Consider the following 17,736-nt stretch of genomic DNA (forward strand, 5'->3'; position numbering starts at 1 on the left):
CATCGTAAGGCATGGTAGGAAGTCTTTCCTTGTAACGAGTCACCAGTAACTTGCCGAAGCAGTATCTGCTGCTTTAAAAAGTTGCTAGCCGGCTGGTGGCATTTCATATAGAGAGAACTGAATTATTGATAAGGGAATTGTTTACTTGATAGGGAAACTGATCCATGAGCAGACAGCTTGGCGTCCGTTATTTTATACTAAATAAATTTTGCTATTTTGTGTCTGAAGGCGCAAACGGGAAGTTGAAAAACAAGGGCAGTTGAAAAAAATGGGACGTTAAAGAATACGAAGAAAAGAATACAACAAAAAGCAAAATCACATTTTAAAACCGTGCTTTGGTGTAACTGGTAACTTCAGGCGCATTGGAGGGAGGGAGGGGGGGGGGGGAGGGTTCGAGCCAATCAAATCCTAGGCCGGTGTCCCCAGAGCCACTTGTTTCTCGTACACAGGCTCAGCCGGCTAAGAGGGACAAGGGGCTCTGGGGACGGAAACGGGCTCTTTACCCCTTTTCCTTTTTACCGCACAGCGTTATTCATGAAGGGGCAACTTTTCCATTGTTTCTTTTCCATTTTTTTAAATATTTCAATAGGAATAAAAATACACACAAATATCGTATAAATAAACAAAGAACACAATAAGTACAATGGAAAATAAACGAACATCGGAAAAATAATTTACAAAGATAATATAGTTATTAGCACTTAGATCAAAAATTACAATACATCTTTAAAGGGACTATGTCACGGATTTTAACAGATTTTTGAATAACCAACATTTATATTTGTGTCGTCGGAAACTTAAAAATAATGGTCCATTTTTATTAACAATTGCTATTTTAGAGCACTAAAACTGTTTAAAAGCGCGTTTGGCTGCGGATGGCTCAGATGGAAATTGATTGCAATTTGAAAGCGTTGGCCAACGTTTTCAAATTGTTTCCGCGCGCCTTCAAAAAAAATCGATATTTATAGCCGAAGTTTGTTTTCTATCCCCAAATAAAGTTTATATCTTCAGTAAAATGTTCAAAGATAATTCTTTCATGAATAAATTTGCCTGACACTTATTTTGGAACAGTTTAGACCAAAACTCTGTGAAATCCCCGTGACATAACCCCTTTCAATGACTTTCCTAACGCTCTCTATAACTCATCATTCAATACACTCTCAGTTTAACTTTCTAATAATATCTAATTCTTTGTTTATGTTATCCTTGTCCTTACCAAAAATTAATTCACTTGGAGATAGGGTGAGAGAGGTGGCATTTTCCTTACTTAACCATTTTATAACCTCTGCGAAAAATAATTGGCTCCAATTAGGGACGGACCATTATTTTCTTGGAGGGGGGGGGGATGAAAAATTTTCCTCTGCAAACTTTTTTTTAGTTTATGCACCTCTGCAAACATTTTTTTTCGAAATTCTTACTATTTTTTGTTATACATATCGTGTTTGCAAACAATTTATTTTGTCTTTCCAGGCCCTGCAAACAATTTTTTTCAATATTTTTCATCCCACTCCCCCCTCCAAAAAAATAATGGTCCGTCCCTTACATTTGTAGAAAGTGTGAATTATGGAGTCATTCAATTCACAATATGGACACTTTGCGTCCTCTGCCACACCCAAAAGTAATAATTCCTTTTTGCTGACTACTATTCTGTGTAAGAGTTTGAAGTAGTATTTCCTAAGCTTATTATCTCTACATACGTTTCTTACGCTACTAAAAAAGGTTGTAGAGATGCTTGGTCAATTTGCAGGTCTCTTTCCCATTTAGATGTAGCCTTCGGGTTCAATTTTTTCTTTATTTACAAGGAGCCGGTAGTAGTCTTTGTTTTGCATTTTGGTTAATTTGATGGAGGTCTCTGGGGAGAGGTGAAACATAGTGCCTGACAACAAACCTGTTCTGTCTATACGGGGTATGACATCGCACGTTCTACAAGATGCCTGGGTATTGCAGAAACTACTTGAAAATAAATGAGAAAGTTGCATTTAAGATCATATTTCTGAACAAATTCTGTGTAAAAAAAAGGAACTTTCCATCTGATTTTAAAAGGTCTGGTACGAGATAAATGCCTCGATCAAACCAGTCCCTATAAAAAAAAGTGCGACTGTTGATTAGAATATGTTTGTTGTTGGATAAAATTAATTCCTGACCGGACTGGTTAAGAAAGGATTCCTTTATTTCCAGAAAATGCAAGAGAATTAATAGGCCATTTCCGAGTTACCTATTGCCTCTGTTCCAAAACGAGTCGACGTGCGCAACCATTCATATGAAAATGAGTTTCACCTACAGGTCCATTTTCATGCAAATCAAACTCATTTTCATTTGAATGGTTTTGCACGTAGACTCGCTTTGAAACAGAGGCAAAGGGTAACTCGGAAATGGCCAATTTGTAGAACTGGGACAGATCATTCTGCACGAAGAAATTTTTGTCGTAATTGCATCGTAATAGAAAGTTTAAACCACCACATTTTTCAAAAAAGTAATTAGAAATCGTCTTCCAAGATTCCCTGCAGGTTGGCTTATCTGCTAGAAGTCTGGAAATCCAAGCTAACTTTAATGATTTTGCTAAGACATCTATACTAGGAGCCCGCAAACCACCTTAATCATAATCTAAGATCATGAATTTACGCATAAGTTTGTCCTTTTTATTTTTCCAAATGAATTTCAAACATGGTTGAATTTACCGCCCCAAGGTATTCCCGAGGGACATCGAGGATAGAAATGTATCTACCAGTTGCGAGATGCCCAGGCTTTTCGTAGTGTAAGATTCCGGCAGTTCCAAATATCAAGAATGGTCTTCAATTTTTGCAGTTTTAACGTGAAATTGGATTTTTCATTTTCTTCCTCGTTGTAAGAAATAAAAGTACCCAACACACGGATTGGTTTTTCAGGCCATTGAAATCCAAAGGGTTTGTCTTTTCTATGTCTCCACGATCCCAGCCACAGATCTGGTTTTCGATGGGTTCAATTTCAAGCCGGAGATATCGCCAAAATTAACTAGTACAGCGATTGCTTTTTTTACCGAATTACAATTACTGTTAAGAAGGGTGGTATCATCAGCAAACTGCCTTAAATTTTCATTTTATAAACAGAAAAGATAAAGTTAATTCGTACGCGGTTTAATATCTAGCAGTTATAATCTGCAGCTGCCCGTGGGGCAAGGTTTCCAGACCAAAGACAGTCACAAGAGAAATATTTCCAATCCTAATGGGTAGTTATGGAAAACGCAGAGTTAAAACGTCAGAACTGATTGCTGCAAATTGTTCTCGGGTACGCTGAAGAGTGCGATGTTTACATGGCTTGGCTCCACGTCAACTCACCGCATACAGAGAATTAAAACTAATTATACCTGATTATGCAGATAATCCAAGCACGTTTAAGGCGGGGTTTTGCCTGAAGGTCGTTTTTCCAACGCTTAATTAATATGGGTTTAACAGAAATATCTCGTTCGCGTTTTAAGAAATCCAAAAACGCTTAATTCATCCCATATATCTATGTTTTGTGGTGTTTTGCACATTTTTGGGGATTTTGGGGAGGAGATAGTTTTTCTTAAATAATTAGTAAAATTTAGAGAAATAAAAAATATTGGAGATTTAAGGTGATTTTAAAATTAGAATATGAAGTTAAAAATTGATAGACGGACACCAAACAGTCCCCCTGACAACCTGGAGTGCTCTTGCGTCAGGGTCAACTGACTGGTGGTGTTTAATTTTTTTTTCTTTTATCAATCTCTTCTTTAAACCACTTAAAATTTCATTTAAATTCAGGAGGAACCCCATCTTAATATAGGGTATTTTATTAGTTTTGTTGTGTTCTTGGGCTTCCCTGCAGCTTCATCTTGCTGTGTCATTTAACTTTCCCTGTTCTTTAACTTCCGGTGTTTTTTTTTTTTTTTTTACAAAGTTAACTTCAAACACGGTCTTTTTGTAGCTTGCCCAGCTGTCTTTCCAATGTTTCAGTTTCCCTTTTAAATCAAACAATTCCCTGGCAACCTGCCAGCTATCATGCTGTAATGCAACGCTTTAGAAATTTGGCCCCGGATGCTGCCTGGTCATCTCACTGGTAACTCGTTAAACTTCCTGTGATGATGAAACTGGTGCTTTTAAGAGCTGGCCTCTTGAAAAGGAAAGATGTCTAACTCCACTAGAAATAGACACAAAATAGCCTTCAAACAGCCTTCTTACAGCTTGCTTACGGTGTTGGGCTGGTTTGAATTTATTCAGTTTAAAATAACAGACGCCAAGCTGTCTGCTCATGCATCAGTTTCCTGTCAAGTAAAACAGTCCCCTAATCAATAATTCAGTTCTCTCTATATAAAATGCCACCAGCCGGCTATCATGCAGCCTAGACACAGATACTGCTTCGGCAAGTTACTGGTGACTCGTTACAAGAAAAGACTTCCTACCATGCCTTACGATGCTTTTATGAGCTAGACTGTCAAGGAAAGATGTCAAACTTCTCTAGAAATGAAGAAAACGTTCGAAGAATTAATTTGCTCGACAAATCCAGACAATAAGCCTGCAATAATATTCCTTTCAGCTTTCAACTTCCTTTTTTCCATCATTGCTTCCATTGGTAACATTTTGATTCTGACTGCCCTTCAAAAGCCGTCGACTTCTCTTCATCCTCCATCGAAAGTTCTGCTGCGTTGTCTAGCTACATCAGATCTCTGTGTTGGCATCATTTTACAACCACTGGTCGCCATCCTGTTTGTCTCTGTTGCAAACGAAAATTGGACTCTGTGTGGCCCTATATTAGGCATAAGCTTTCTGTTAGGTGTAGTTCTCTTCGGGGTCTCTCTGTTGACATTAACGGCAGTGAGTGTGGAAAGGCTTCTTGCTTTGTTGTTGGGGTTACGATTTCGACAAGTTGTAACTGTTAGAAGAACTCTCGCTGTTACAGTTTGTTTTGGGTCATAAATTTTGCTATCGCTGCGTGGTGTTTTTGGAATTATTTTGTCTTTCTCTGGTACGGATGCGTGTTGATAATGACATGTGTATTAACCTCCACCTACACTAACACCAAGATCTATGCCGATCTTCGCCGTCACCAAACAAGAGTGCAAGACCAATCTTCCCAAACACAACAGAACCAAGGGGAAGCGCCACTGAACATTGCTCGATACTGAAAGACCCTTTCTAGTTCGCTGTGGATACAGTTTACTTTACTGTCGTGTTATCTTCCGTATTGTGTTGTAACAGCATTAGCAACCTTCACCGGTTTAACGCCACCTCTCGTCCTGGGATAGAGGTTTACAACACCAGTTGTATTCCTAAACTCGTCATTAAACCCTTTCCTTTATTGTTGGAAGATCCCAGAAGTGAGACAAGCGGTGAAAGACACAGTCAAACAACTGTTCTCTTGTTCGTCAAGTTAGACGTCGCAACAATTGACACCGGGAGATCTTCCAAGTACAATTGTGTACGAGTAGAAGTATTTATCTGATCAACACGTTAAATATTTTTCAACTTCGGTAGCAACTCTGAAATAACACTATACAGAGGAGTAATTTGTGAAATACTGTCGCGCTGGGATCAGGAACCCTCTTCAACCAGCAACAACAACAGCAAATGGTATTGTATTTGGTTGGGAAGTCTGGCCATGGGAAAAAGCTAACAACAGTCCTCCAATGCGCGCGAGTAATCTACAACGGCGATAAGTTTTATTTGGATCCCTTTTCCATGAAATAGTTTTAAATTACAATGATCGTCTGTGTAAGTAAGAAAACAGCTTTGTTCGTTTTGTGTTCTTTTGAAGAACTAGTAACATGGTATTATAAAGCGACTTGTAAAAGGGAACTACTACTACTTACTACTTAAACCCTTAAGTTCCTGTGGAACATAGGTCGTCCATCAGAGATCGCCATCTTTCCCTGTCCTTGGCCACTTTTTCCAGTTGGTTCCAACTCATCCCAGTTTGTTGTACTTCAGCCTCAGTTGATCTTCTCCATGTTGTTTTAGGCCTTCCTCGGTTCCTTTTACCCTGAGGTGTCCATCGAAGGGCATGCCTGGTGACATTGGCAGATGGCTTTCTCAGCGTATGGCCTAGCCAGCGCCATTTCCTTTTCCTGACTTGCAGGTGGAGAGGGTGTTGTTCTGCTCTCTTCCATAGATCTTCATTTCTCGGAGGATATGCCGGAGACAACGGTTAACGAAGGTCTGTATCCTGTTGTTGGAGGCTTTGGTGACACGCCAGGTTTCACAGGCATACAGAAGGACACTCTTCACATTGGTATTGAAGATTCGAAGTTTGGTCTTCACTGAGATTGCACGTGATCTCCATATTGGTCTTAGGATATGAAATGCAGTTGTGGCCTTCCCGATCCTTGCTATGATGTCCTGGTCTGTTCTACTCTCACTAGAGACAATGCTGCCAAGATAGGTGAACTTTTCGATGTCTTGGATTTCGTCTCCTCCGATGTCAAAGTTGGTATTGTTTCTGTGGTTTACTCTCAAGCTCTTCGTCTTTTGGATGTTAATCTTTTAACTAGCATACTAGTTAAATCCCGGCGAGAATCGACATTATTGGGCTAAATTCTGCCATTATTCTCTATACTTTAGTAAATAAAATAAAGAAATGCAAATCAGCTTGCATTAAATTTAACTGTATGTCACGTCGCAAAATTTCACTTAAAAAATCGTTTATTTTGTTAAATGACTCATTGAGAATATGGAACTCTAGGTTACATCTGTAAGCAATATCATAGGGCAAATGTTTACTATTTCTGATATTCTTGCTTTTCTAGCAGCGAAACATATGTTAGAATTGAAATTTAAAAATGAGATAAAATCTGATAGAGGATGTTTTCATATTAGTAATATAAATGCTAATCAGACTATGTTAAAAGCAGATGATGGTTCAAAGAAAAGTAAACTTTTTAATAAGGACCCTTCATGACAGTAAATTGACATGCAATACTAAGAGATCCTATGTTAAGAAAGGGTTTACCAATAAGATTAGAGATATTTCTGAGAAAGAATTACTGAACAGGAAATGTTCTAGTCGCCAGCCAATCATATTGTTGCTCTCTTCCAAAACACATCTGTAATTTAAAATATTTCTGTTAATAATTTTTCTCTCTGTTTATTCAGGGTATTAGTTTTTGTCATGATTTTCTACCTGCAAAAGCATGGAATAAATATGAACGGTTTTACTAAACGAAGCAGATGTTTTCCCGCTCTTTGCTCTCCCTGTTAAACTAGCAGATGCCTCCAACATGTAAATACTACCTAATATTATCAGAGGCATACCGTATTTTCTCAATTAAACGCCCCGGCGTTTATTTCAAACTTGGCTTGGTGAACCCGGCGTTTATTTGAAGCCGGCGTTTAATCGGGGCCCGGCGTAACGGACTGCAATTTTTGCCAATTTTTCAGATTGATTTATTGTTACCGATCTTCGAGAGCAAGGGGCAGTTTGTCAAGGCGGGGCAATTTTTTTTCTTCGTTCTGCCCCGAGAAACTGTCCCTGGGTATCCAAAGGTGATTATTTTTCCCAAAGGTGCATTATTACGGATTGAATAGTTTATGTTGCAATCAAGATTTGTAACAAACAGAATATATTTACTTGTTAACTTCACCTCAAATAAACGCCGGGACCTCGAACAAACGCCCCCGGCGTTTTTTTAAAAACTAGCAATTTTGACCCGGCGTTTATACGAGGCCGGCGTTTAATCGGGGTCCGGCGTTTTATCGAGAAAATACGGTACACATCAAAAGAAAAAGATGAAGGGAATTATGTTTCAAAAGGGAATAATTCGATAAAAATTGAATGAGAACGTACTAGTTGAAACATATGTTTGTACACACGGACATTTTTGCGGCAGCTGATGACATTCACAAATTGTATTACGATAAATTTTGCGGCAAATCCGAACACCCAGATCGCCTGTGGCTCAAAATCAAGGAATATGCCTCGGAGAGAATTTTTTGTGAGGGTGTTATCGAATCTATGTTTGAGTAGACTTGAGTAGACTAAACATAACAGCGTAGTCGTGATAATTATATAGGGTCATTTGCAAGTGAATAAAGTTACTACGAATTTTTAATCAGATTCAGCTCCTATGCTAATTTCTTTCTTTGGCTTAGTTCAATTTTACCCATGCATATGTTATAATAGGCACCCAATACCAGTGTTTTTTATTTCAGGGTGTGGTAAATATGCATTCAAGGCGATTTTTTGCATTTAAAAATAAGTTTCCCAGCTCGTTGTTTTTTATTGAAAAATTCTCTTTTTGAAATAAATTTGACTATCTTGCTCTGACACACGTGGCAAATTTAAGCACGGAAATCTATTTTTCTCTTTGTGTCACTCCCTGTATGAACAGCCGAAACTTTAACAAAATGGTTGTTGTTATTATTATTAAATAAAATTGACAGTTAAGGTTGGTGGTTTCTTTAGGACGTATATTAAACATGGACCCAGGTGGGGTGGCGGTACTGGGACCATCCCTTATGCGTAAAGGTTTGTCTGGGGACAGAGTGTAATACACAGACTCACTGATCGTACTATCTATATAATCGAGGCTTGTTTTGCTGTCGGAGTAGCAAGGGCATGTGATGATTTAGCGTTTTCCTCACGGATTTCGCTCAGTATTATTTTTTAACCATTTCATCCCATAGCAAGTACAACAGGAAGGAACAGACTGTTATTGTTATTTTGGGATGCAGAAGATTAAGCGCTTTTCGTTTGGACTCGTTGCATGCATGTGACGCATGTGAAGTCAAGAAATGCTGATAATTGAAGCCTGCCTAATCGGGTGTAAACAAATACGTGTACGTACAAGCTACAATCTACAGCTCAGAAACGTGTACGACGAAAATCAGGCCCAGGGGTGGTCCATCAGGTGGTCCATGGACTGGGTCCTCAGGGGTGACCCGTGGAGCTGTCCATTGTCCAGGTCCACAAAGGTATCGTTCATGGACCAGGTCTATAGGGTGGTCTATTGACCGGGTCCACGGTCCATGAGGTGTCCGTGGACCGGGTCCACAGGGGTGGTCCATGAAGCTGGGTACTTGTTAGATATACCTCCTTCCCATATGGTCGTTGGCGATCGGTTGGGAACGTGAGGGAATTCAAAAGCTGGACCCACTTTAAGCAAGTTAACATTATCATTTGATGCATAAACTATTTGATGCTAAAAACTACACTGATCGTCAGTGTTCAATATGATTATATGAAAATAATAATAATAATTTAATACTTATTTGGCGCAAATTAGCATGTGAATATGATCAAATGCGCCTAAACAACACAGTTAAATTATAAGTGAACTATTTCACGACTGTACTGAAGACCGGACCTCTTCCATGAACTTGTTGAACATTTTAAGATTTTCCCATAACTGAACCAGTTCATAAATATTAATACACAGTTATTGATCAGGTTAAAAATTAATCAAATACGGATTGTATGCAATAGACGACGCATACATTTGTTTTCAGCGAATCCTACGTTGATCACCTTTCGTTCGATCCCACGTTTTACCTTAGTAGTATGTCGGGCGAATTAGTGTTCCTACTCTAAATTCTGATTGGTCAGTTCCTGAACTTCATAGTTAAAGGCGTACCATCATCACGATTAAAAAATTATAAAAAATTAAAAACGCTAACAGAAGAAAGTGAAAAAACCTGTTATTGTACAAGTTGATCAGTAAAAAATGCAGCTATAAGAACTGTCCGTTTTTGATATTAAACTGTATACAATTAGGTTCTTCGCTAAAGCAGATCGACGTTTTAATTAAATGTCTCCCTTAAAATGTCAGTGTTGTTTTTTTGTTTTATGTTTTTGATTTTACAGAAGCATGGATTGATCTTTATTTTTACAAGTCTTTTTCATGTTAATCCCTTCATTTAAATATTAATTGGAGCGTTGCAGTTCTGCTTCGCCTTGTCAAATTACTCGTCAAAGGAGTGTGAAATAATTAGCCAAAACATAATCCTATTAACAGGAAAGATATAGTTAATTCGTGCGCGGTTTAATATCTGGTCGTTATAATATGACCGTGGGGCAAAGTGTCTCAGACCAAAGACATTCAAAAGAGAAATATGACAAATACTAATGGGTCCTAATGGAAAACTCACAGTTAAAAACATAAGAACTAATTATTGTAAATTGTTCGGCAGAAAAGTTGACGAATACGATGTTTACATGGCTTGGCTCCACGTCAACTTGCCGCATACAGGGAATTAGAACTAATTATACCTGATTATGCAGATAAAACTAAGCACGTTTATTGAACGTTTTCTACTTTTGTTGTGTTGTTGGGCTTCGCTGCTGCAACTTGCCGTGTCTTCACTTTCCGTGTTCTTTATAAACGCCTCGTGTTTTTCAACTTCCAGCGGTGCGCCTGCCGGCACAAAGTAACCTTCAAACACATACTTGTTGCAGCTTGCCCAGCAGTCTAGCCCATGCATGAGTATCGCTGTTAAATAAAACAATACCCTTATCATTTCCTTTGTTTATAAAAGGCACCCAGCCGTCTATCATACATCAACGCAACCTTTTTTAAAAAAATCTGGTCCCGGATGCCGCCTCGTCAACTCACTGGTAACTCGTTACATGAAAAGACTTCCTGTCATGATAAAACTGGTGCTTTTAAGAGCTAGCTTCTCGTAAAGGAAAGATGTCCAACTCCACTAGAAATAGTCAAACGCTTGAAGAATTTATATGTTCTACAAATCCAGACGATAAGCCTGCAGTGATATTCCTTTCAGCATTTAACTTTCTTTTTTCTATCGTTGCCTCCATTGGTAATATTTTGATTCTGACTGCCCTTCAAAAGCCGTCGACTTCTCTCCATCCTCCATCGAAAGTTCTGCTGCGTTGTCTAGCTACATCGGATCTCTGTGTTGGTATCATTTTACAACCACTGGTCGCCATCCTGTTTGTTTCTGTTGCAAACGAAAATTGGACTCTGTGTGGCCCCATCTTAGGCATAAGCTTTCTGTTAGGTGTAGTTCTCTTCGGGGTGTCTCTATTGACATTAACGGCAGTGAGTGTGGAAAGGCTTCTCGCTTTGTTGTTGGGGTTACGTTTTCGACAAGTTGTAACTGTTAGGCGAACTCTCGCTGTTACAGTTTGTTTTTGGGTCATAAATTTTGCTATCGCTGCCTGGTGTGTTTGGAATTATTTTGTCTTTCTGTGGTACGGATGTGTGCTGATACTTACATGTGTATTAACCTCTACCTTCACTTACACCAAGATCTATGCCGATCTTCGCCGTCACCAAACAAGAGTGCAAGACCAATCTTCCCAAACACAACAAGGGGAAGCTCCACTGAACATTGCTCGATACAGAAAGACTCTTTCTAGTTCGCTGTGGATACAGTTTACTTTACTGGCGTGTTATCTTCCGTATTGTGTTGTAACAGCATTAGCAACCTTCACCGGTTTAACGCCGCCTCTCGTCCTGGGCTGGAGGTTTACAACATCAGTTGTTTTCCTCAACTCGTCTTTGAACCCTTTCCTTTAGTGTTGGAAGATCGCAGAAGTGAGACAAGCGGTGGAAGACACAGTCAAACAACTGTTCTCTTGTTCGTCAAGTTAGACATCGCGAAAATTGACATCGGGAGTCTTCCAAGTACAATTGTGTACGAGAAGAAGTATTTACATAATAAACACGTTAAATATTTTACCACTTCGGTGGAAACTCTGAAATAATACTATGCATGCAGAATAATTTGTGAAATAATTTCGCGTTGGGATCAGGTACGCACTTCAACCAGCAACAGCAACAGCAAATGAAATTGTATTTTGTTGGGAAGTCTCGACATTGGAAAAAGCTAACAACAATCCTCCATTGCGCGCGAGTAATCTACAACGGCGATAAGTTTTATTTGGATCCCTTTTCCATGAAATAGTTTTAAATTACAATGATCGTGTGTGTAAGTAAGAAAACAGCTTTGTTCGTTTTGTGTTCTTTTGAAGATGGTATTATAAAGCGACTTGTAAAAGGGAACTAGTATACTAGTTAAATTCCGGAGAGAATCGACATTCTTGGGCTAAATGCTGCCATTATTCTCTATACTTTAGTAAATAAAATAAAGAAATGCAAATCAGCTTGCATTAAATTTAACTGTATGTCACGTCGCAAAAATTCGCTTAAAAAATCGTTTTTTTGTTAAATGACTCATTAAGAATATGGAACTCTAGGTTACATCTGTAAGCAATATCATAGGGCAAATGTTTACTATTTCTGATATTCTTGCTTTTCTAGCAGCGAAACATATGTTAGAATTGAAATTTAAAAATGAGATAAAATCTGATAGAGGATGTTTTCATATTAGTAATATAAATGCTAATCAGACTATGTTAAAAGCAGATGATGGTTCAAAGAAAAAGTAAACTTTTTAATAAGGACCCTTCATGCCTTCATGACATGCAATACTAAGAGATCGCATGTTGAGAAAAGGTTTACCAATAAGATTAGAGATAACTCTGAGAATGAATTACTGAACAGGAAATGTTCTAGTCGCCAGCCAATCATATTGTTGCTCTCTTCCAAAACACATCTGTAATTTAAAATATTTCTGTTAATAATTTTTCTCTCAGTTTATTCAGGCTATTAGTTTTTTGTTATGATTTTCTACCTGTAAAAGCATGGAATAAATATGAACGGTTTTACTAAACGAAGCAGATGTTCTCCCGCTCTTTGTTCTACTTGTTAAACTAGCAGATGCCTAACATGTAAATACTACTTAATAATATTATCAGCGGCACACATGTCAAGAGAAAAAGTTGAAAGACATTATTTTCCAAAAGGAAATAATTCGATGTTGATAAAAATGGAATGAGATCTAGAAGGTGCATGTTGAAACATGTGTCATTTTTTTTTTGTTTAAGATTCTAAAATTAAAAATCCTTAATTTTGAACCTTGCTTAACCAAAACTACCAAAACTAAAATACGAAAAAAGGACGACTAAAAGTACCTTCAGAGAAAACTATATAATCAATATTTGAAAAATATTCAAAGGTGCAACGCCTGGGATAGCGTTAACTGAACATTTTAGCAACATTTTTCCAGTACGCCTTTCCCAATCTGTCAAAATCTTCACGAATCTTGACCATCTTAAGCTTGGCTCTTTGCTTTGTCATGAAACATTTAGCAAGTTTTGCAAACGACATCATTTTATGCGCCTCTAATCTTTATACGGTAATTTCTGTCACACAATGTTAACATTATCATTTTGCTCCCTTTCCTTGTCACCATTTCTCAAAAAGCCAACAGCATTGGCATCTACGCATGCGCGGTACCCTTCACAGTGATACGCCGAGAACATCCGGGATGTGAAGAACTGATTAGCAGTGCTGTGCTGTGGAAAGACGTTACAACATATCTTGGACAACCCCTGACAAGCTTGTCGGTGACAGCACTCGCAGCAACAGAGAGTCAAGTTATTGACTTCGGCTTGTGTAAAAAACACGCCGTCGGGTGCATCGAAAGGATACAAATTGGTCGAACGATTTCCATCCATTCTGTCATTTACGCCATGTTGCGGATCTCTTGGTACGATTAGTAGAATTTCTCCTTCGCCTTCTTCACCGAATTCATCGCTTTGGTAACGAACCTTGAATCTGAAAAAGCAACAAAAGGAGAATTTACAACCGGGATAATTTCAAGGCTATTTAAATATTCTGTACTCTGCATTGATATCGGAGAACATTTAAGCAGGATGAAGAGAAAGAAAGCGTGCGTTTTACTTGTTTTCTGCTCCTTTTTTCGACTATTTTGCTTGTTAAAGTAAAATAGTAAGACTTGTGGACAATGAAGTCACTCTCTTACCGAATTCTTGGTAACTCTCAAGGAACTGTTTTAATTTCTCAAGGGAATACTTTTCGCTGTGGGTGATAAAAACGTCACTCAATAGGAATGCATCAGCACTTCCGATCCCGAATTGTTACAAGGCGGGCAATTTCGATGGCCTTGTCCGTGTCGAGACTACAGTCTATTTTTTTTTTCGATTTTCACGCGTCGCTCGTCATCTAGCCTTGCAAATTAAAGGTTGGTATTTTTCAAAGATCTCTGCCATTCATCGATTGAATCGCTTAGTTTTATCATGCCTGTGTTTATATGACGTTAAATGATGCAAAATATTAATATGCATTTCCACAATTTTCCAGCGACACATTGCATGGGAAACATAACTGTGCTATGACGCTACCATGATCATGGTTGGTTTAGTTATGGTGACGAACCTAGTAAGAATAAATTTTAAAATCATATAATTTTAATTTTGAGTATTACTTTAACGTATACATAGTACTGTTAATTATACTACACATGGTGGCTGAAATAAGTTGAACTGTCATCTGGTGATGCTGGACAGTAAAATTGTCGGCCATGAATTGAACGAGCATGGACTGAAATTGTCCAACATCCTGAAAATATTTTAAAATTTGACCTTTGTACTCTTGGATATGGAAGCCGGGTTAATTGCCTGTACATAGAGATTAACTAGAATACGTTTCTTTAAGTGGAAAACTTCATTAAGATTTACACGTGATTGTCAGGTTGCCTGTAAACTCCATTTAGCCACGAGTGTACTTCTCGTAAACGGGTATGGCAACCTTCTAATTCGTGAACGTTATTCATGGGGTCCATTTGCGTACGTTTCCTCTAAAACAACCTCCCGTATAAAGCTAAATTACAACTTATGCCAGCCTATCTCAATCCGTAAGCTAGTACTTGAAATTGGTTTTATACAAGCGTATTCTTTTACGGGAAGAGTGACGTACCCGATACCTCATACCCACCTTACCCTACTATACTACTTTCATTTCAAGTAGTGCTACTTGAGACCATAGTTAGAAGAGAGGACTAACTATGTTTAGCAGATGCAAAATCGCCAAAGCAAAAAGAGAAAGAACTACAAACTTGTAATAACGCTGCTTTCCTCCTGTTTTTGGTCTCACAAACTTCTCCAAGAGGTCGAAAATGATGTCTTGGCCGTCTTCACTTAGAAACGAACAGTTTAGCTTGGTACAAGCAAGCATCAGTGCATTCAAAAGGTTGTCTCCGTAGTATTGGTCGTCATGCTTATAACCAGCGTCAACAACAACAATCCTTCGTAGCCTTCTCTTTAACAGCGGTAAAATAGCAAGGTTTTCAATAAGGCCTCCATCGCTAAGCAGCAGTATTGGTGGCGGCATTGGGCCAGTGTTTTCATTGGAAAACATTTCTCTCACGGAATAGACGAACGAAATGTGTACGATAAACCACCTGAATTTAAAAAAATAGCAATAATAACGTATATGCTCAGGATTTGCCTTCAGTGTATTTTGCATGTCATGTTGCGTCAATTATCATAGTTTTTTTTAGCGTGAATGTCAAATGTCTGTTGAGCCAACGTAGTTCCAAGTGCCCTGGGAACCAGATTGCTCTCGAGCTTTAGAACTGAAGAGTGAAATCGAGATTACTCGAGCCTCCTTGAGGAAAGAAAACTAGTTCGATAAATCGAAAGTGCGAGTATCGGAGGTAAAAGTGCAGATATTTCTTAGTGTATGATAAATTGTCAGGCTGTCAAGCATCTTTAATCCTATTCAAACCGGGCTTTTTTGGACCTTCTAAGACCAGGGAAGGGGGGCTTCGGAAGCCCCCCCCCCCCATGTAACTTCCAGAATATTTAAGCAATCACCATGAAAATTATGGGATGTATTGTATGTCCGAAACTCTTTCTTTTGGTATACGTCACGTGGGATAGTGACGTCACATCACGTGACAATTACATCATGATGTCAAAACAGCCGCCAATTTTTCCAAAATGCCAGAAAACCACCCAAAATCACTGCTAAGTACTCAAAATAAATAAAAATGTGCTTTAAACCCGTAAAAATGTAAAAATAATGCCATTTAAGTTGATTTTCATTCACAGAAACACGCAAAATTACAAATTTGGGAAAACATGCCTGTCAAAATGCCGTTGCCATGTTGATGTCAAGTTCCTGACACATCATCCAGTCCTACCAAATTGTTGCCAGATAAATTTTAGGAAAACTCAGAAAGTTTGGCAGCGTTTGGTTAAATCTTAAAAAAGTTATAAAACTTCAAAGTCAGCGCGGGCCTCAAAAGCCCCCCCCCCCGGTCTGAATAGGGTTAAAATCTACCCACAACCACGCAAACACCCACGTAAGACATATCTTATGTTCATGTGCTAACCACGTCCTTTAATTTAGGCCTCTCTCATAAAAAAATACTGCATCTGCAAGTAACATATTTCAAATATGGATTGTGGTCTATCAAATGAGCCGCATCATAGAGTTGGAGTTTATATTAACTTTCTTCTCCTAAGGACTAACAGGATTCTTCCTGATGGGGTGATAGATGATTTCCATGGGGTGGTAAATGGACCACCCCGAACTTTCGAAACCAAATTGTACGTGTCAGCGTAAAGGTTAGTCTGGGGACAGGGTATAACACACAGACTTATGCCATTGAATATTCGATCACTTCGCACTATCTATGTAATTGAGGCTTGTTTTGCTGCCGGAGTAACGATGGGGCGGCAAGCGCATGTGAAGCTTTAGCGTTTTCCTCACAGATTTCGCTCAGTATTATTTTTGCAACGAGTTCATTCCATAGCAAGTACAACGGGAAGGACTAGACTATTATTGTTATAATGAGATGCAGAAGATATAGCGCTCTTCGTTTGGATTCGTTGTATACAAAGTTTAGCTTTGAAATAAATATGAAGTCAAGAAAAGGTGATAAAACGCAGCCTGCCTTATGGAGGGTTAACGAACACGTCCATGGACTGGGTCCTCCGGGGTGACCCGTGGAGCTAGGAGTATGGCTCCTATCCTAAATTCTGATTGGTCATTTCGTAAACTTCATAATTAATGGCGTGCCATCATCATGATTAAAAAACTAAAAATAATTAAACGCTGACAGAAAAGTGAACCGACCCGTAATTGTCCAGGTTTGTCAGTAAAAAAAGCGGTTAAAGAACAATTGATAACTGACCGCATATAATTTGTTTCTTCGCCAAAGCAGATAGACGTTTTAATAAAATACCTCCCTTAAGAAAATAATATCAGTCTTGCATGGGTTTTTTCCTTATGTTTTTGGTTTTACTTAAGCATCGTTTGATGTTTATTTTTACTCGACTGCGGTTATTTTTAATCCCTTCATTTACATATTAATTGTAGCAGTCGTATTTCTGTTAGCCTTGTCAAATTACTCGTCAAAGAACTTAAAAGCTATGAAAAAATCATAATCAGCCACAAGGTAATTTTATAAACAGGAAAGATAAAGTTAATTCGTACGCGGTTTAATATCTAGCAGTTATAATCTGCCCGTGTGGCAAAGTGTCCACACCAAAGACAGTCACAAGAGAAATATGTCAAATCCTAATGGGTCATTATGGAAAACTCACAGTTAAAACGTCAGAACTGATTGCTGCAAATTGTTCTCGGGTACGTTGAAGAGTACGATGTTTACATGGCTTGGCTTAACGTCAACTCACTGCATACAGGGAATTAAAACTAATTATACCTGATTATGCAGATACGCAAGCACGTTTTAGGCGGGGTTTTACGTGGAGGCCGTTTTTCCAACGCTTAATACGGGTTTAACAGAAATATCTCGTTCGCGTTTCAAGGAATCCGAAAACGCTTCACTCATCCCTTATATCTATGTTTTGCTGTATTTTGTAAACTTTGGGTGATTTTTGAGGATTTTGGGGAGGAGATAGTTTTTCTTAAAAGATTGATTAAATTTAGAGAAATAACAAATATTGGAGATT

The 17,736-nt window shown here is 38.4% G+C and overlaps 1 protein-coding gene across 1 annotated transcript; it reads right to left on the minus strand.

The window, feature by feature from the left end:
• Positions 1-13,158: 13,158 nt before the first annotated feature.
• Positions 13,159-15,172, minus strand: LOC144647581 (uncharacterized). Its single transcript, XM_078507369.1, has 2 exons — positions 14,871-15,172; positions 13,159-13,570 (listed from the first exon to the last, which is right to left on the minus strand). Exons 1-2 carry the CDS (start codon positions 15,170-15,172, stop codon positions 13,159-13,161), a joined length of 714 nt encoding a protein of 237 aa, XP_078363495.1.
• Between the last annotated feature and the right edge of the window lie 2,564 nt (positions 15,173-17,736).

This window comes from Oculina patagonica, chromosome 3 (assembly GCF_052425735.1).
Source record: "Oculina patagonica isolate OP01 chromosome 3, crgOcupat, whole genome shotgun sequence".
Lineage (NCBI taxonomy): Eukaryota > Metazoa > Cnidaria > Anthozoa > Scleractinia > Oculinidae > Oculina > Oculina patagonica.